The 21,428-nt window shown below is 37.6% G+C and overlaps 3 protein-coding genes across 4 annotated transcripts; 1 reads left to right on the top strand and 2 right to left on the bottom strand.

Moving 5' to 3' along the window:
- The first annotated feature begins 567 nt into the window (after nucleotides 1-567).
- Nucleotides 568-6,128, top strand: LOC113530137 (glutathione S-transferase P). The gene is made up of 7 exons (XM_026919914.3): nucleotides 568-774; nucleotides 2,514-2,549; nucleotides 3,219-3,325; nucleotides 3,511-3,598; nucleotides 4,594-4,697; nucleotides 5,465-5,566; nucleotides 5,732-6,128. Coding segments are annotated over exons 1-7 (627 nt in total). The 5' UTR covers nucleotides 568-773; the 3' UTR covers nucleotides 5,921-6,128.
- A 2,289-nt stretch (nucleotides 6,129-8,417) lies between these two features.
- On the bottom strand, nucleotides 8,418-13,391 carry gdf9 (growth differentiation factor 9). Its single transcript, XM_026919694.3, has 2 exons — nucleotides 12,940-13,391; nucleotides 8,418-10,073 (listed from the first exon to the last, which is right to left on the bottom strand). Exons 1-2 carry the CDS (start codon nucleotides 13,292-13,294, stop codon nucleotides 9,139-9,141), a joined length of 1,290 nt encoding a protein of 429 aa, XP_026775495.1. The 5' UTR covers nucleotides 13,295-13,391; the 3' UTR covers nucleotides 8,418-9,138.
- A 1,848-nt stretch (nucleotides 13,392-15,239) lies between these two features.
- Nucleotides 15,240-19,604, bottom strand: sowahab (sosondowah ankyrin repeat domain family member Ab). 2 transcript variants are annotated; one of them, XM_053236616.1, is made up of 2 exons: nucleotides 18,301-19,603; nucleotides 15,240-16,625 (listed from the first exon to the last, which is right to left on the bottom strand). In XM_053236616.1, the coding sequence occupies exons 1-2, from the start codon at nucleotides 19,303-19,305 to the stop codon at nucleotides 16,578-16,580; spliced, it is 1,053 nt and encodes a 350-aa protein (XP_053092591.1). In that variant the 5' UTR covers nucleotides 19,306-19,603; the 3' UTR covers nucleotides 15,240-16,577. The 2 variants fall into 2 exon arrangements, with proteins under 2 accessions (XP_053092591.1, XP_026774685.3); XM_026918884.3 differs by having other exon boundaries at nucleotides 15,240-19,604.
- Nucleotides 19,605-21,428: the final 1,824 nt, after the last annotated feature.

Here is a 21,428-nt window from a genome sequence, read left to right as displayed (position 1 = left end):
ATATACTCTAAATTCCTCTATAGGCTGCTAATCTTTTATTATATAGTCTACTAGATTTTATTACATAGTCTTACTTTTTTTCTGTTTTTATTGTGTGTGTGTGTGTGTGTGTGTGTGTGTGTGTCTAGCTCTTTGTTGGTTCTGTTCATTGTTGCACTGTGGGACAAGGAACTAAGGAAAAACTTTTCACTTCATTACATGTATGTAATATGTATGTGACAGATAAAGAATTGAACTGAACTGAACTGAACTACTTGATTCGTGATTCGTTACAGTTTGCAGGCTACAATTTCGACCTGTACTACAACCAAACATTCAGTAACCATCAGAGAATGAACAAGAATATCTAGGTGACAAAACTGTGAAAATGCACACTTAAAAACAAAGAAGGGAAGCAAACCATTTGATTGATTCGTGCTTAAGATTCGATTCCTTTGAATCGATTCGTCCATGAATCTTCAAGGTCAGTGGAATGCAGGCCTAAGTGCAGCTTCTACAATGTTTTTATAGTGCAATAAATTGTTTACTTTCCACACAATGCTGTTGAAATGAGGTACATCTGTTCATTCTCGTAGCACTGGCCACTTCATAAAGGAAACCGGTTCTTCGAGTCATTTATATAATAAACATCCTGTAAGAAAGCCAGATTAGCATGACTCATCAAAAAAACTGAACGCGTGTATAAAAGGAGAAGTGCTCCACACTCACACACACTCGGACACACTCACACGGGCTCAGCGACTGCAGTAAACCAACAGCATCCATCTACAAACAGTAAGTAGCTAAATGTATTCACTCTTCGTGTTTGTGTTCTCTTGTTTAGCACGAGCTATTGCAAGACGCTGTTTATATCCAGACTGGTGCATCTGTATATATTCATTCGCTGTGCAAGTCTTGAGTGCAGAGTATACAATCGAAATCACGATATTTAAAAACATTTGCAAGATATACCATTTGCATAGTCGTATTTTAGTTTAGTGAGTTGTGCAAAAAGACAACAAACTGTTGACACCCATCAGAATACTAGTGCAACCTTTTATAATGCAAATTTTAATATCTGAATATATATACGTGCAATATTTTTTTTTTTTTGCAAATCTTGAAATAGTAAACACCTTAAGACTGGTAAAAATGAAGAAGATACGATTAAAATAATAAAATCCTAAGAGCCAGTCAGCTACCTGTTGCTATGCAGTTTTAATTAGTCTGTGATGCCATTGGTTGATTTTTGTTTTGATCTGTGATTGGTCTAAATTTCTCCATGTTCTGGAACAGACAAAGTGCATTATGCATCCCATAATAGTCCACTTAGTTAAGGTATACAATCCACTGTTGGTCTCCTCTGAGACATTGTGACTGTGGTGATGATATAATTACTGTATTCATCCATCCCTTAGAGATGTCATGCGTTAATGCATCAGTCTCAAGTGTCCATTATTCTTATATTAAGAACCTAGCAACAAAAGGGTGCATTTGATTACATGCCTGAGCAATGCAGTACGGTGGATTAGTTTTCATGTCAACATTTGAATGGAAGATTAAACAAAATATTGCATTTAAATTATGATACTTATTTCCTTCACTGAGATGTGACACATGACCATGTGGGCTTGGCGCAGACAATGATTACTTCTCCTTCTTCGGTGATAAATCAAAATTGCTGCACATAGTTTCCTCAACATGACGTTAATGCATGACATTAATGTTACGCCCTCATATAACAAGTACATTCATATTTATATGCATTTATTTATAAGATGCAGCTGCATTGTTGAATGAAAATGAACAGCTTCGGATATTGTCAGAATGAAAGTAAGGACAAATGGTTTCTTGGCACAAAGCCATGTTATGTAACACACCAGTTGCATTGAAGCACTGTTTCAGTAGTGGTGTGCATAGGGATTGGGATCCTGTAGGACTGGCCCAAAACAATGTGAATGTGGGTGGTTTTTAGTCTTAGCCAAGTAGGGGCGGGCAAATGGGATGAAGAAAAGCCATGATCATTAACACGGGAGTGTAACGTTGGCTATGAAAAGGCCCTAAGCAACACAGTAATGCACTGATTCATTTTCAGTATATGCTTTATCGTGGTTAGGGTCAGCGTGGTTTAAATGACTAATAGTTTATATTTTGTTACAAATATCGCATGCAGGAGTGGGATTTAAAAAAAAAAAAAAAAAAACTCCACACCTCTAGTTCAAACTACAGGAAAACATCCATAGACAGCACATTAAAAACAGCTCTGAAATAAGCTAGACTTAAATGAACCCTTTAAGTGTTAATGCAGCATGACAAGATGAATCAGAACTGTCACAGCTTCCTTAACTTGGTTTCACTACACAAAATGCAGAACATGCACTGGATCAACAGACACCATTGTGTAACAAACTCACAAATATAATAATGCACAAATATGATGTGATTGAGCTACTGTTTGAAATTGACACAAAAATTTCCTCTGCACAAATGTTTTGAAGATTCATTGTATTCTCTCTTTTTTTCCCCCCACACAGTGCCACCCTACACCATCACATACTTTCCTGTGAGAGGTATGTGACAATCTTTTACTTAATCTCCACCACAGTCATATGACTTAGGCTTGACCCCTCAGGATTTTCTGAACAAAATGTCTCATGGTCTTTCTTTCAACTGGTTTACTGGGGAAAGCAAATAAGATTCAAGTAGTTTAATGATTGCACATGCATCCTGAATATCAATTAAATGTTTAATCTTTCTCTAAATACTTGTATTAAAAAAGCAGATGCAGTAATGACTCAGCAAGACCTATCTGATTTGGCTCCAAAGCAAACCAACCATATAAAAGGGAGCTTTACATCGCTGATCGGTCTTGACATATCTGGTGTTCTCCCTTCCAGCATGTCACACGTGACCAATCAGATAGCTGTGTGACCTAAATTGGGGACAAAGGTTGATTTGCATATGAACCATGCAAGAAAAAGAGTGGCAGAGTCACTCATTTAACACTAATTTATCCTGTTTTATTTTGCATTAAGCAGATATAAAAGTAGATCAGAAATTGAAATCAATTAAAGAGATTTATTAACAGTGGTTTAATGATGATTTATAATAAATCTCATAATAAATAATTCCATGTTAGCATTTGCGTAAAGCAAACATAGTACATGCATGCATAAGGGATTAGAAAATCCTGTTGCCATAGTAATGACCTTTTGACATTGTGTTATGTGCTGTGCCAGGACGTTGTACTGCTGTGCGAATCATGCTGTCTGACCAGGGTCAGCAGTGGAAGGAAGTTGTGGTGAGCTTGGAAGACTGGATGAAGGGAGACCTGAAGAAAACCTGTGTGAGTGTCTCCTACAAGGCTAATACTGTTACACATATTCACTTTTAATTTACTTCTCTGCTGTTTATTCTCCAAACTAAATATTATATCTGGAGTTGTAACAGTGAATAAAGTAAACATTAAAAATCTTAAAACCAACATTTAAAACCAACACTTTAATTACTTCCTGTTTTGATATTTTATAGGTTTTCGGACAGTTGCCTAAGTTTCAGGATGGTGACCTTGCTTTGTTTCAGTCAAACACCATTTTGAGGCATTTGGGCCGCAAACATGGTAATTATTTGTCACATAATATAATATTTGTCTGTTCAAATTGTATGTAAAGTGTACAAATTAATCCAGAACACTTACATCTGGGGCAACATTACAGTATATTACTTTATTTATCTTCATCGCAGTTTTGGCTCTGGTCTTGCACTGACATGTCTGGAACCAGTTTATTAATTTACAATACAGTTTAAACCTGCTTATAGGAGTGTTTTCATAATTTTTACTCTCAAATAATAATGAAGACATGAACACTATAAAATAACAAGTATGGAAGTTCTCACATAGTCCAAGCTTCTCAAATAGTCTAAGCAAGTTCTTAAAAAAAAAAAAAAAAAAAAAAAAAACTACTTGTTTGGAGAAACTATATAATAATAAGTAAAAACTATTATTTACAATACATTTTAATAATAAGTTAAATCTAGTGTGTCCAAAATTAGACTAGAAGTGCATATGTACACCATGTACACTATTTACAAGTATAATCATTTAAAGAAACTTATTTACTGAATCTTCAATATCCAATCACCTGCTCTATCCTGATCCAGTGTAAAACTGCACAATAATCAGTTTATGCTATAGTGATAAACTTAAAATGTCACTAGCTATAATACAATAACAGTCAGAAGTTTTTCAAACACCCTGTATTAATATATTTGGTTCAACTTCAAGGAACAGGTTAGCTTTAATTACAGACTCAAGAGGAAAAAAAGGTGAAAAATGTTTCAGACTTTTTAATTTTTTTGAAAAAAAAAATTCTAGCTCTAACTGAAAAGGCTGATCTGGATCACTCAGGCCCTTGTATCACACAACATGTGTGTCTTACAGTAGATAGTATAATACTAGGATAACAGTTGATACTTACTTTAAAGTCCTCAATCAATCCATTCCCTACAAAACAGAAACCTCAGTCAGACTGTCATTAGTAGATCATTTGGAATGGATCAGGGGTTTCATATTAAAACCTCCACCCTGAGAGTTCATTCTGCTTATATGTGCAGGTGCATATGGAAAGAATGACAGCGAAGCTGCCCTGATCGACATGTTTAACGACGGAGTTGAAGATCTTCGTATTAAATACATAAAACTGATCTACCAGGAATATGTAAGTGATGTTATCTTTTTATCTTTGTAACGCCGAAGATACTACTAAAAAAGCATCACCTTCAATAAGAATCCAAAGTTCTACACATGTCTGCATTGTCATACTCTCAGCAATTTATTTAACAGCAGCAAATATACCACAACAATCAACTTTTTTTCATTGCTAACATTAGCTATGATAGCTAGCTACGTTCTGCAGCTAAAGCTTCAGGGTACTGAGTCATCCTCTAAAATTTGCATATTGGACCATGACAAGGTTTGGTCATTTGTGATCATTGAGATCACAAACTAAGCTTATACTGATATGAAGAAGCAAGGCTGGGCTGATTTCTTTCTAGCCCAGACTGTAGACCCAGCTGTATCACATGATTACATGGAGTGAAACACACTCTAGATTTGTTCTCCATTTGAGCTGGTTTTTTTTTTTTTTTTTTTTTTTTTTAATCTCACTTCGCTCACACATCTGCCAGTAGAGCATTACAGACTTGAAACACTTTATAAAAAAAAAAAAAAAAAAATTAACAAATTCAACTGTCTGTATGCTTTTTTTGTGTAATAGTTTGCCCCACATCATTCTTATGTTATCAATGAGAAGTGATATGACGCATTGCTCAACCCTAATAGTCATTGTTGAGCTATTGCTACATTTTAGATTTTAGCAATTTTATCATTTCTAATATCACAACCAGCCGTCATTGTTCAGGACTACACAGATATGTGGGCAAACCCTGAACTACAATTGCACTTATTTTTGTCTGTGTTCCCCAGGAAACTGGCAAAGATGCATACATCAAGGACCTGCCGAACCACCTCTCTAAGTTTGAAGCTGTTCTGGCGAAGAACAAAAGTGGTTTCCTCGTTGGTGACTCGGTATGATATATATACCATATAAAACGTATATAGAACACTTTGTATTCCTGCACATCCACAGTACTTTTCATACTCTACTTGCTCTACACATGATGTGTGTATTGTCTCAAAACTAACCACAAGGTCTTTGAATCATGTGCATGTGTGTTTTCACTCTGTTCACAGATCTCCGTTGCAGACTACAGTCTCTTTGACGTGTTGTTGAACCACCAGGTGCTGAGCCCCACCTGTCTGGACTCCTTCCCTGCCCTGAAAGGCTTTGTGCAGAGGATGTCCAGCCGTCCCAAAATCAAGGCTTTCCTTGAGTCTGATGCCCACAAGAGCCTGCCTATCAATGGCAATGGCAAGCAGTAATACAGCTGAGCATTAATGTTGAATGCAGATAGATTCACTCTCAATCTCTCAACTGTCCTTCCGCTATGACTGTGTAGCATAGCTTTCCATTTTCTATATCTGGATACATTTTTTCAAAGATCTAATATTTGGTACTCTTTTTCAGTGTAACAAACATACATGCATACATACATCATTTACTGAAAATAAAAATTAAACCAAGACATAAGCAATGTGTATTTTCATTTGTTATTCTAGGTTGACTTAATCTTGTCCTGTACCTTTTAAATAACAATTATATATGTAAATGTATTTATTTTTATAACAGATAATTATTATTTTCTGAATAAATAATTTAAAATCTGCAAAAAATCATACTTAGTTATGGTAACAGTTAAAAAAAAATAATAATAAAATTTTTGCACCAGAGTCTTTTTTTTTTTTCTCTCTCTTGAGACAGTCCCTCAAACATCTGGTAAACTACCATATGTCCTTTAACCAAATATCACCTTCCCCTAACATTTCTAAATACAAGCTCCTAAAACACTATATTTGGCACAAATCACCCAAAAGGGTCGAACCTTTTTTTTTTTTTGTTAATAACTTAAACCTGTAGTGAAGTGTCCTCTTGGTTATTTTTCTTAAATCGAACTTTTTTGCGCTCTAACACCTGCAACAAGATATTTCTCTATGATTCATAAACTGTTGTGTGCTGCCTTACTGTTTGTAGACAAATAACCCACATACATGGTCTTTGTGAAAACCATGATTCTCTAATATATGCAAAAATTACAGCATAAGCATGTAAAACCAGCTATGAATAATAAGTGTGTATACATATATTTTAATATACAATATTATAATATAAGTTAATATTTATTATCAGCAAAGATTAGCTGCTTGTTCCCCTGTGCCACTGATTTGCGGTGATCACAAGCAGAGACTGATTGTACTTAACTTTCTTCCTGACTTAGACTTTCTGCTGCCACCTGCTGATTTCCTGCATTCAGTGAAGTGAAGTGACTTGTGGCCAAGGGTCTCACCTCAGTTGTGGTATTGAGGGTGGAAGAGAGCTGGTCATTCACTCCCCCCACCTACAATCCCTACCAGACCTGAGACTCAAACCCACAACCTTTAGGTTCACCTTCGGGTTGCAAGGCCAACTCTCTATCCATTAGGCCACGACTGCCCCCATTCATGGCATGTCCTCTCTGTAGCAAGATCTTTAATCCAGCGTTTCACTAAAGCACAGGTTCCGCATTTTAGAAAATGGACCAGGGCTAGGAACCTGTTCTCTTAGGATACTTGGTGGTAGTACAAAAGGCACGTAATGAAAAAGGAGAAGAGAAACCAGTAGTACACTTTGTGTGATGCAATGTAATTAACACTACTATCTTGAAATGGATTTTATCAGTAATTAAGTAAAAATGCATTGGAACCAGCTTTATAATTGACTGCATTCTGTTTCTCTAGGATAGAATGTAGCTATGAATGCGATATGCTGTGATGAAAACGGTGGCTCAAAAACAAGTGGCTTATTTAAAAAGAAAAAAAAAATGACGTGACCCTCCGGCACAGCACCAAGTGTTCCCTGGTTATCCATTTCTATCACTTGGACAGCTTTTGACAACCAAGTTTCTTCTTTTCTTAAAGCCCATCTTCAACTGCGACCACTCCGTTGAGACTGGCCGGTCAGCATTTTAAAAATTTGCTTATCAGAAAGGTTCACAGGGAATCTGGTTGGGGTAGGTTTTTTTTTTTTTTTTTTTTTTTTTTAAACTTTCATCGTCTTCATGGGACAAACTACATCTACATTTAAGAACACAGAGATGCATTTACAGCATCCTTAGTAACTGCCTGGTGAGGGTAGTGGTAGTTTCAATTACGCTACTAGTTTGTTTATATTTTGGAAAAGACAACCAACTAGATTTGTTAGAAAATATCGAAGCTAGGTCAAAAAAAAAAAAGAATAACTGTTAGCGGAATTAAAAATGGTCTGACACATATCTCTACTTGAGACCAGTTATGAAGATCTCTATTATTGTAGATCCCTCTCTGCTACATTAGTCCATCTTTTCACAGACCTTACTACAGGCTTCTGATTCTGATTCTGAACTTGAATGATGTAGCTGAGGTTGAGGAACTGTCAGAGACAAAAGTCACACATCATGCTGGCATTTCTACATCTGAGGGTTTTTTTTGTTCCATTTTTATTAAACCTAAAAAAAAAAAAAAAATTGTAACACTAAAGAGATACAGATAGTGTCATTGTGTTAAATACCTAGTAGCTACATAAGTTTAGCAACAAGCTATACTAGCTTGCATACCTAGCTACCATACCATGTAGTCTTGTTAGCTAAAACAATTTCTAAATATATATATATATATATATATATATATATATATATATATATATATATATATATATATATATATATATATATATATATATATATATATATATTTTTTTTTTTTTTTTTTTTAATTGTACACATACCCAAATGCTGTTATATTTGGACTGACTGCTTTACAAAACCTCTGCCAGAACAATACAACACAATCTCCAGGGTGCTCGCTTTTTTTTATTTCCAGTTTTTTTCTCTATTATATCAAAATGTTTTTCATCGCATATTTCATGTGAAATCAGAGCCAGTCAGACCAATGTACACAGGCATAAATTACATAAATAGATACATGACATACTCAGCTTTAAATCATAAAGCACAAAGCGATTAAATGCCCCAGAGCATTTAATTCACTCAAGTTTTAGGGCAAATTATTTCTTATTTTCTGGACATCATGAAGAGAGAGGTTGCCCATAAGACAACTATCTGCAATCCCCAGGTATTAAAAACATATGTTAAAGTGTTCCAATAAGAAAATAGGACCACACTTTTCATAATTTGTCCAGAATTAGATTAAGTTTAAAACTTTTGCCATTTGCATTATACATAAAGAACTGAGACACACCCACCAAAAAATAAATTAACAAAATAACTTCTCAACCATTATTATCAAAAAAAAATAATCATATGCTCTGTTATATTCTTTTATACATACAAATACCTTCTGGATAGAAATGAGAAAATATCACAACTATAACAGAATAAGCAGAACTCATTCAATGGCATCTTAAATTGTCCAGGTGGATAAAATGGGCACTATGCGCAAAATAGCGAGGTCATCAGCAATTCATCCTGATCAAGTATGGCAAATGTGAAAAATAATGCAGAAAACTGTTAACGGCAGGTACACTTTGTAGCAATCATTTCTTCGTATTCCTTATACGCAATAGAGCCATCGTTTTCAATGGTCAAGACACTCAGAGGGTCATATTCAGATGGAACACAAGAAGGTCTGGGCACGGAGGAGTCCAGCTTCTCATAAATAATGTTCTGTACCATCGTGTGCACTGGCGAGCCGTAGATATGGCCAACAACACGAGGACAGATGCCTTTGCAGTACCTGGGGTTGTACTTGGAGGGCGCTATGATCCAGTGATCTAATCTGAGCTGGGAGAAGCTCACGCGGAAGTCATAGAGGTCGCAGTCGTCTGTTGGGTGTTCGAATTTGGCCAGTGGTCCACTCGACTTTAAGGACTGAGTTGTGTTTGGAGCACTCCTCCGATCTCTCCACTTCAGCCTCTGAATACCAGATCCATAATATTGGCTCTGTATATTCTCACCCCAATGGTTCGATCTGATTCCTCCCATCCTAGTGTGTGTGGAACCTCTCTGATAGGCCACCTCGCTGGTGTCGTTCAGATAGAGCAAAAGAGACGGCGCCATGTGCGTGAGCTCCACAAGGCTTCGGGAAGTGTGACGTCCTGGTTCATCATCCAGGCAGGTCAGGTTGATGAGTAGGTGGATGTCCTTTTTGTGGCCCTGGATGAGAGGGTGGAGGAAGGGGGTCACATCCACCTCCACCCACTTGTGGTGGCTGGCTCTGTTGACTTGGAATTGAAAACTGATTGGGGACACGGAGTGCTGTGAGCTGGGAGAGCTGAGGCACATGTGCTCAACCGAAGGTGTCTGTTCCTTCATGTAGAGGTAGCAGTGAGAAGTGAGTGATGCCGCGTGGTTGTGGTCCAAGGAGTAGAGCAGAACTGATTTGAGCAGCTGTTCCTGGACTCGTACACGGTTCAGACTGTAGGAAATGTCCTGCATGAAAAATTCTGTAGGAAAGAAGACACACTTGAGAAACCAATCGTGTCCATTGCCTGAATAAAATTCTTTTGGGGGTCTCCTGCTGACAAAATCATAAACAAAACTCCCAATCTGGAATTGCCCAAATGGGGACAGAGTCACTCTAAATTACATTTCACACTACATAACAGGAAGAAGAATCTTTTTTTTTTTCAGATCTGAAGATGGTGGGATACACACAGTCTTATTTGGAAAAGACAAATTCAGTAATCTTAATGGAAAACCCGACCCTGAAACACATTAAATATATTTATATTGAAATATTTGTGAAGTGTTTACTGATTCTTGTGCTAGTTTGTTGTTTGGTGCTGTATTTCCAGACAGTATTACTGCTGGCACAGGTAAAATGGTGTTTAATATGAATAATATAAGACGAAGTTATAAGACGTGGTTACAGCAGAACCCCAGCTCAACTAGTTAGTAATCTACGAGATGACGATGCTGGTATTACCATGAGTGTACAGGAGGAGGAGAGAGAGCTAGACAGACTAAAGGACTAAAGCATTGCTGCATCACTCACTTTAGGTAAAGATGAAATGAGAGAGAAATCCCACCGATGCCACTATCAGAAGGTAGTCCAATGACATTGTGGGTAATGCAAGAAACCGTTAGCCAAAGTGAAAATGTAATAATTCCACCATAATTTTTATGCTTGTAAGTTAAGAAATTTTCTCATAGCCATTAAGACATTTATTTTTAAAAATCAATGAAAACAAATTCATTAATTATAGCTGATATATTCAAGATATGTTTAAAATTGTCACATAAACCAATAAACTACAAATAGTACACTAACCAGTGTTGCTCTGTTAGCCTTTAACCTCTATAGTCACACTTGACCACACTGCAAAACAAGTTTTAAATGATTATTTTCAAAGAATCATTTTAGCCAGTTAAATGAAATGCTTATTTATAGTTGCAGCCTTGCTAGAGGTGAAGTAGCTCCTTCTAGCATGGAGCAAGCTTGCTAGCAAATCCAGTGGAAAATTTTACATCCACGTTAATTTAGCCCAAAAATATACTTTCTGTTTAGCCCATATTAACTCTGACGTATTGTATACAACCACAACAGCCATCTTTTCCAGGTCCTCAAAACATGCACTAACAGCATTTACTCTGGCCAAAACCTACAACCTTAGGCAGCTAGAATCAAACTACTGTAGCTGTCTAAAAGGGTGGAAACTTCTCTTTAATGGAAACCATCTACACATCCTTTAAGGGTCCTTCAGAAGGACCAATTAAAGAACATTTATGATGATTGATGGAAAAAATATTTTCACATCATTTTAATGTGTTTGTGCTTACTGTATCCAAAAATGTCCTCAGTATACTTGTGATCCAATTCCGCAGCCATCAAGCGTACAACATTCAGTGAAATACATCATGTTTCCAGTTTATTAGGTACAACTATACCATATGAGTGCACATTGTAGATATACAACTACTGACTGCAAATACAATTTCCATTCATCAGAGGAAAAAAGGGAACACCACGGGACCAAAACTGACCAGATATTATTTGGGTTGTGGGTGACCCTGACATGGTAGCGTCTGTGGTGGTACGAGCGCATCAGGCACAGCAGTGTCGCTATAATCTATTAGACGCAACTACATTGTTAATCCACCTTGAAAGTATGCAGGTAAAAACTATAGCTCAACTTTCCATGTGCGAAGTGTAATACTTGTCAATTAGTGTTAATCAATGGTCCATCAGTGGTCAGTGGACAGTGCATGAATATTTTTGGTCATTCAATCAATTCATTTGAGGTTTGTTTGGAAATTGTACTGATTTTAACAGTAGGCATTGTCCCAAAGCAGCTCTACAGAAATCCTGACGTAGATTTAGATCCCTAATGAGCAAGACGACAATAATGGGGAAAAACTCCACATTATTTTAAACTCCCTAAGGAAGAGACCTTGAGAGGAACCACTTCATTCCAATCAAGGTAGATCCAGAGCCTATCCTGAGATCACTGGGTTCAAGCGGGAATACAGCCTGGATGGGAGTCCATCAGACACTAACGCTGCATTCGATTCACTTCATAAATGGTAATTCGCCTGTTGGAATTATGTCAACGACCTCGGCACGTTTGACAGACCAGGTGCAGGGGAAAACGTGCACGACACCATGTTTGTCTTTTGTTAGCAACAAGCTAGACAGCTAACTGTGATGAGTGATGTATATTTTCCTCTTGAAACAGTGAACTGTATAGTCAGGGTTATAGATTTAAGAAGCTAATGTCTGTATGTTGATTGATCTAAAGTAAATACTTGCATATACAGTACAACTCATCGAAAGGTAAAGCAGTGCTACTTTGTTTTACTTCTGATGTTGTGAGCAGCCATGTTGATTTGATGTCACTCCGTAAACAGGGAAGGAACTTGTAGTTGAGAAGAAGCTGATGAGTAGGAATTTGAAGTTGAGGGTGTGTTTTCTTTGGCTTTTTACTGGTTCAAGATTTACAACCTCAACAGCATTATTCACACCTAGGGGTAATTTAGAGTCACCAGTCCAACTACTGGCATGTCTTTGTGAGGAAATTCCACACAGACACTAAGCTGTGCTCTGGATCGGATCAGAGGTTCCTGGAGCTGCAAAGCTCTTGCGCCCGATACACTCGTACCAGCTCCCTACACACACACACACACACACACCCACCCACACACAACTATGTCAGTGTGACCGCTGTGCTGAGAATGAGCTACCACTAGAAACAACATCTGGTCAGAAGTGGTCCTTTCCACTGATAGACATGGTAGAAGTGAGGCTGACACACAAGTAATCTTCACACTGTAACTGAATGGATCTCTGGGGTGTGGTTGTTGTGTTTGTACCTCCACATTGGTCCAGACACTCCTGCCGTGCTGTGATCAGGCGCACAGTGTTGTAAAGGTGGGACGCCTCGTGGCTCCTCTCATGCTTTGTAGACAGTTTGTAAAGCCTTTTCATGAATCGTACATATCTGGAATCGGGTCTAGTTCTCGGGAAATGAATTCCCCACGGCTCGTGCTCCGATAAGGCTTTCAGTAACGGGCTTAAAATGTTGCCGTGATGCACTAAGTGCTCGGCGGGTTGACCTCCAGCACCGCGGCCCGAGAGTCCCGACACTCCGGCGCCCATCAGCACGAGCACCAGCGCGTTCAGGCAAAAAACTGCGCAACTTTCCTTAACCATGATCAATAAATGCATCAAACTTTAACACATTCTTTGACCTGCACTTGCGGAATTCTCCCCGGGCCATGCACACTTCCGGTCGCGCGTCACCTCACAGGTGTATGTAATCATCTCAAACCGGGCGCGCGTGCATGACGTTTCTTCAGCACATGGACACTAGAAAACAACACACACACATACACACATACACACACGTCGATAAAAATGCAGTCTTCATCACTGCATTATCCTAACCTGATAGCACGTTTCACATTTTGCATTACCACACAAAAAACTGGAGATGTATACTGTACATTATTTTCCTACATATTGTCTACCAACAAACCCTGACTCAAAATACATTTCACATGTGATTATGTAAGTAATACGTGATCACATGTAAAAAAAGAAAAAAAATTAAAGTGTAAAGGTTTTTTAAAATTATTATTATGCTGTGTCATGCCCTGAAATTGCACCTGTGAGCTCAGACATGGGACATCATGAGGGATAAATAAATCAAATAAAAACACATGGCCTACCTGTGGAAAATTAAACATATTAAATTAATGAATCATGTGGGGGGGGGGGGGAAATCACGTGGGGGGGGAAAACACATGCACTACATATAAAAATATATATATATATATATATATATATATATATATATACATACATACATATATAGTTAAGGAAAAAAATACAGTGTAAAAAGTAAAGTTTTATTAGGCTGTGTCATGCCCTGAAATTGCACCTGTGAGCAATTATATGAAAACAAATTATAATAAATATGTATATATATATATATATATATGTCAAAAAATGTGTGAAACCCAACATGTGAAGTGAAAAAAAAAAGTGTGGAAAAAAAAGCTCACGTATGGAGCTATCCACATGTGAAGTTGATGAGTTCATGTGATTTTTCTGTAAAAGAACTCATGGCCAAAAACCTGTGTACATTTTTTTTTTATTGCTAAAGAAAGCTTCCAAAATCTTTCAAAATACTACTGCACAAATCTACCACTTGTAAGGCAAATAGAAATCTATTCCATCCTTGTTAATATTTCATATTTTTTTTAACAACAAAAGATCCTGTGTTGAATTAAACCCTATATTGATCAATGCATCTATATATCACACTTGTTATGTCACAAACTCGTAGCTAGCACTAAAATATATGATCTGAAAAATGTCTCTGTGCTGTTCAGGGATCTGCAGTATACAACCAGATATTTCAACATAGTCCATTAAACATTGAATAATCAGGAAACGGCTTTGCACTGGCACGGTCCTCCCTTCCTGTTAACTATATATGTACATAATAATATAATCTATCTTTATAACCTATGACCAATATATTATATTGGTCATAGGTTATAAAGATAGATTATAAATGAACAAGAAGTGAAACTAGCTTGACTGAAAAGCTTATTGCATACTTATTTATGTATATTATGTAAACTGATCTAAATATATGATAAAATGTAATGTGGCCAGTGGCACAATTTATAAGCAAAATGCTAAATAAATTAATTAATTAATAAAAGTGTACATAGAAATGGGGGGCATGGTGGCTTAGTGGGGTTCGATTTCTGCCTCCACCCTGTGTGTGCAGCACTTGCATGTTCTTCCTGTGCTTTGGGGGTTTCCTCCGAGTACCCCAGTTTTTTTCCCCCAGTCCAAAGACATGCATTGTAGGCTGGCCAGCATCTCTAAATTGTCCGTAGTGTGTGTGAATGGGTGTGTGAGTGTGTGCGCGATTGTGCCCTGCGATCAGTTGGCACCCCGTCCAGGGTGTCCCGAGTCCCCTGGGATAGGCTCCAGGCTCCCCACGACCCTATGTAGGATAAGCAGTACAGAAAATGGATGGATTGGTAAAATATGTTTAACTTCTCTATCACTGTGGAGCTGGGAAAGAAAGTTCATTCTTTCAAAGATACAAGCAAAATGTAATAAATTCAAGGACCACATTCCTACAGCCCACACAGACTGACTCGTTCTTTTATTCCAGCACAATCAGCCAGTTTTTTCTCAGCACATCCCACATACAGTCACAGAATCAGATATGACAGAAATGAGCAAGTAGTCATTCATAAAGAAGAAAATATGGACAGGATTTCTACTCCAATTTGAAATACTTTAATGAACTATCTTCAACAATTTCACTTATTTAAAAATATGAAGGACAAACAATACCAAATAATCAATGTCTAGTAATTAATTCATTACCAGTTACAAGAAGTGTTATAAAAATATATGGTCAATTTATTCTTTTGAATTTACATCTATTCATTTTTAATCTAGAACTACTTACAATGTGGAATACAGTCTAATTATATATCTGACTAGTTGAGGGATAAAGGCTTCTAAGGGCCCAACAGTGACTTCCTGGCAGTCGTGGGATTGAAATCATCCAGGCACTAGTACAGCCTTAAACACTAAAACATTTCAGTGCTCAGAAAAAAAAAGAAAAAGATGACACTCTGACATTTTCAATACCACAGACAAAAAAAAAACTGTTTTTGTAATTTGTCTACAAACACAATCAGGGTCAGAGACAGGTGTACATTATTCATATTTTCTACAATAACAATATAAAGACAAATTGTACATTGGTTACAACTGTCCTTTTGGCAGGGACATCCATTACACTTACTTGTCATGCTGTAAGCAAGATTATAGTGTAATATCTGAAATCTGAAATAAATGAAATCTATTTGTGACATTTCTTTTAAAACGGAACAAAAGTATAGGATTCTCAAATCGTTTAATGAAATATACTGCACCATGGTCATATGTGTAACACCATTTGTGTGGCTGACAACAATTAGCTAAGGCTAATGATGTTAAATAAAAAAATTAAATAAAATTACCCAAGACTTAAAACAAAACTTAGATTATAGCTCACTGAATCAAATTGACAGTGGTTAATGTCTGAAAAGTCTATGCACAAATTAGTCACAACTTGGCTAAACACCTAAAATATCACTATATTTATTAACTAAAATAATAAATATCAATTAATTAACAAAATATATGGTGTAAAAGTTTACAAGTATTCAAGTGCATCAGCTTTTACTGGGAAGTTCATTCATGTTAGTGGAAAATTCTGCAGTTTTATATATAGTCTTTTGCTGGTTGCCTGGTGGACTAGTGGCTCGCACACGGTGCTCTCATTGCTGCGGTCCAGGTTCGACCCTTGGTCAGGGATCTAACTCCACTGTAGAGTCCATGAGCCAGTGCACTCTTAGTGCTGGTCCCAAGCCCAGAAATGGGGAGGGTTGTGTCTGAAAGTGCATCTGGTGTAAAACTTGTGCCAGAATCAATATGCAGACAGGTGATCATCTGTGGTGACCCAGAATGGGAGCAGCTGAAAGACGAAAAAATATATATAGTCTTTTGCTGTTCTCAACTTATCTAAAAGTAAAATATCACTATCATCTATTTATGTTCACTAAGCGCTTTATCTTAGTCAAGGTGTTGGTGGATCTGAGGTCTATCCCAGGAACACAGGGCATGAATCGGGGACACATGTAGCTCCAAATCCACCTACTTGCATGTTTTTGAGAGGTGGGAGGAAACTGAAGAACCTGTAGGAATCCCACACAGACACAGGAACAACATGCGAAACTCCACACAGACACTAATCAGAGTTTAGGATCTAACAGGGGATCCTGGAGCTGTGTGCCGCCTAATATCACTAGCAAGTAAATGCAAAACAGATATGTTCTGGCAAAAATCTATTCAAGTGCATTATTATCTCTATTAATTAAATTAATAACGATTTTTTTTAATTAACAACAGACACAGTGTAAAAGTCTATTCAAGTGCACCAACTCTAATTTGGGCAGTTTTTTAGTGATAGTGGAACAGACTGGTTCAGTATACAGTCTTTCCTGCCATCAGTATGGCTAAATAAGGAATAAAACACTTTAGTGTGTTGTTACATGAAAATAATCCACAATAGGATGGCGTGATGCTGTGTTTTCTTTCATGTTGTACTAACCTCCTCCAATATGGTTTAGCTTAATGGTGCTGTTGGTCCATGACCTAGTAAACTAGCATGAGGATGTGTTTTTGATTGAGACTACAAACAACTTCTGTGAGCCGTGTCTTCTAAATGCTGTAAATATTAATGTCATTCCCACCCAGAAGTGGATTATTTTCCTATAATAGCATATTAAAATGTTAAGTTAATAATAATTAAACACACACACACACACATACACAGCTTGTCATGTTATCAAGAAACTGTAAAGAGCAAAGTCCTCAGTCCTAAAGACTTTCTTGCGATGGAAAACTTACCGACTGTTACAAAACCAGTGACACTGGTGACTCCTTCCACAAATGTTAAATAAATATCTCCTTAGCAATGATCATATGTTTTCTTCGTTAAATAACATCTTGGATTATGCAGAAATGATAATGTAATAGAACAGGCACATTAATATAAAAACTCCCATTTGAATTAGAGCTGGAACTACTGTTGGACCAATCAGATGCGAGAATTCAACAGTGCTCTGGTATAAAAGCTAAATATCACTATAAATTAAATTAAAAACAGATATGGCAAACATCTATTCAAGTGCATAAACCCAAATCTGAGCACTTTATTAGTGTTAGTGATCTAATGTACAGTCTTTCCTGTTCTGTTCCTGTTCATCACTGATTAAACGGAAGCTTGATCGATGTCTGGATTTCTTTCTGTGTCCCACACTGGCTTGAAATAGTTTACTGAATGTGTTGAGGTTTTTAGACAAATCTGAAAAGTGTTGATCATCTGAGAATGCATGTTCGGTGACCTGGCATGAAACAGCAGGGTCTCCGAGCAGCTCTCTCACCTCAGCCGACAGGTCTTTGCTTAGGTACTGATAAGCCTTTTTGCCACTGTTGTCACGTATGTTGCAGTTAGCACTGTATTCACGCACCAGTAAATTTAAGACTGATTCATGGCTGTGAATGGCAGCAACATGCAGCGGTGTGTAACCATCATAGCTCTTGATGTTCACATCAACTTTTTTACCTACGTCAAGGATTTTGCGCACCATTTTGCTGTTTCCGTGTTTAGCGGCCCAGTGAAGTGCCGTGAAGCCAGATATGAAGCTTCTCTTCTCTGCCAGGTGGACATCCTGCAGCAGGAGGCTGTAGAGTTGACTCCAGCGTCCTGTTGCTGACTTTACAAGCCACTCGTGTTCTCGTGGCTCCAGACGGATCACAGATGAGTCCTTAGCACCAAAACCTGGTTTACCAACTTTATTTCCTCTTTTCGGTGCTGGTGAAATAGGCACCACTGTCTGTCTCCTTTTGATTCTTGGTGATTTGTTTAGATCAGGTTCATGATTTGGGCAGGGTGAATTCTTTCCAGCTTCCACAGTTTTTATCTCCTGCTGTGGTGGAGTCTCGAATCTCTGGCGACATGCAGGTATTCTGTGGTTGACTTTTATCTTCTCAGACTGTGAACGAAGCGGTGATTTTATTGCCACAACAGCAAAAACAGCCCCTACTTTGGCCTCTCTGGTATTATTAGCTACATTAAGTACTCGCGCAGTCAAAGATTGCTCCTGGTTGGATGTAGTGACTGGAGCAATCACAGCATCACACTCAGCTGATCTAATTTGAAACTGTTGTTTTGTGACTAAATCTTTAGAACTGTTAATATAGCAGCCAGGTGGACTTGTGCAAAACCAGGAATTGTTATTTAAAACATCTGCACTGGTTATAGAGCGAGGCTCAGATGTGGAAAAGCAGCTCTGCTGTGTTGTGCATGATGATGATGATGGTGATGATGATGGTGATGATGATATGGTGGACTTTCCTTCACTGATCATCTCTTTGTATTTCTTCTTCAGGACGACGTATTTGACATCATCGACCCGTTTCACGACAGCCACGTTGTTGATGAAACTCTTGAACAGATCCCTGTTGCGACTTCTTTGCTCCGGCTCGCTGCAGTTGATGTGCGCCGTGAACGCGCTCAAAAGCTCCGTGTTCTTCACTTTTCCGCCGCGCTCCATTAAAAACGACAAAACCACACCCTGCGTCAGGGCCATGTTTATTTCTACTTAATCCTTGAGTAAGATAAATCCTTTACTCGTCAGATACAAACTAATCAGCCCTCCCTCCTCTGTTATCTTTAGGATGTTTTCAGCACCAACCTGCTGCTTCCGGTTCTCCCCAACTTCAGTTTCCTGGCAAAGTTCCCCGACAGCGTGAGCGCGCACTGAATAGAGCTCTGGGGAATGCGCGTTCACGACTGGCTCAGCGTCCCTGTGTTTAATTGTTTATTGGTTGCAGAATAAATGGTCTTACGTAACAGCACCAATTAACTACAGAAAAGTCATAAAAGTTGCTTTTTTATGACTAATCCTTTTCAAATGCGAAATAGCAGCCAGTAAGCTTAGTGCAAAGTCAGGAATTGTTATTTTAAACAATCTCACTGGCTATAATGCCAGACTTACATTTGGAAAAGCAGCTATGTGTAGTGCATGATAATGGTGATGGCATCATCATCATAATCATCATCATCCTCATCATCATCATCATCACTATCATCACCACCACCATCATCATTATCCTCATCATCACCATCATCATCATATAAATTTTCATATAAAGTCAATCAACTTTTTTTCTACTTAATCTTTGACTAAGATACTTTATTCAGTAGATTAAAACTCGTCAGCCCTCCTCCTTTATCTTTAGGATGTTTTCAGCACAAACCTGCTGCTTCCGGTTCTCCCCACTATCAGTTTGTGGCAAAGTTCCCCGACAGCGTGAGCGCGCACTGAATAGAGCTCAGGAATGCGCGTGCACGACCGGCTGACTATTTCAGAATAGTGTTACATAACAGCACCAGTTAAATACAGAAAAGTAAATGTTTTTTTGTTTGTTTGTTTGTTTTGTTTTAAGTTCATGCAAAACCAATAATTGTTCATTACAACATCTACACTGGCTGTAGGGCGAGACTCACATTTGGAAAAGCTGATGAGGAGGAGGAGGATGATGGTGGTGGTGTGAGTGCCTTGTTAAATAAGATCAATCTTTTATTCAGCAGATAATGCTGTCAGCCCTCCCTCCTCCATTATCTTTAGGTTGTTTCAAAAAAGTCTTAGATAACAGCACCACTTAACTACAGAAAAATATTTTCACTATTATTATTATCATCACTATTCTAGCTGACAAAGTATTATAAGATCAAAAATCCCCATTGGATTAATTAAAAATGTCATTTTTCCCCCCTCTTTCTCCTGAGATGCTTTCTATTTGTATCCTGTTATATGTTGATATGATATAAAATACATGTATGAAATATGTCAATGTATACTTAGCAAATACCAAATGCCCATTCGTTCAGTCATTCACCTCCAGTAACTGCTTTATCCTGGTCGGGCCATGATGGATCCAGAGTCTATTCTGGGAGCACTGGACATGAGGCAGGAATACACCCTAGATGTGATGCCAGTTCATCTCAGGGCACCACGCACACATGCATTCACAGGTTGGGGCAATTTAGCATAGCAAGTACATCTACTGGCATGTTTTTGGGAGGTGGGAGGAAACCGGAGAACCCATACAGACATACTCGACACACTGCACACATTTTGACCATATATATATATATATATATATATATATATATATATATAGTTAACAATAAAGTCTAGCACTTGGTTGGAATGAATATATATACAAATAACCAGCTAAATAATGTCATCTCTGCCATTCTTAAGGTTCAAGTTAAACTTTTTTTTTTTTTTTTAATTGTTCACACACACACGCACACACACAGCCCTGTTTGTTTTCTCTTGGGTTTTATTTTACTCCTTTACAATCATTACTCTTACTATCGCCACTATTATTGTTATTATTCTTAATTATTGTACTTAATGTTAATTTCTGTTCTCTAATGTTTCTATATTCACGCACACACAGCCCTGTTTGTTTTCTCTTGGGTTTTATTTTACTCCTTCACAATCATTACTCTTACTATCGCCACTATTATTGTTATTATTATTAATTATTGTACTTAATGTTAATTTCTGTTCTCTAATGTTTCTATATTGACACTTAATGTTATCAGTGTTAATTTGTGACAGGTTCTCTCTCCATGATGTTTTTCTATGATGCTTCGGCAATACTGTAAATGCATACAGTCATATCAAGAAAGCTTTGG

The sequence above is a fragment of the Pangasianodon hypophthalmus genome, chromosome 9, assembly GCF_027358585.1.
Source record: "Pangasianodon hypophthalmus isolate fPanHyp1 chromosome 9, fPanHyp1.pri, whole genome shotgun sequence".
Lineage (NCBI taxonomy): Eukaryota > Metazoa > Chordata > Actinopteri > Siluriformes > Pangasiidae > Pangasianodon > Pangasianodon hypophthalmus.
This window is presented reverse-complemented; position numbering and strand designations above follow the sequence as displayed.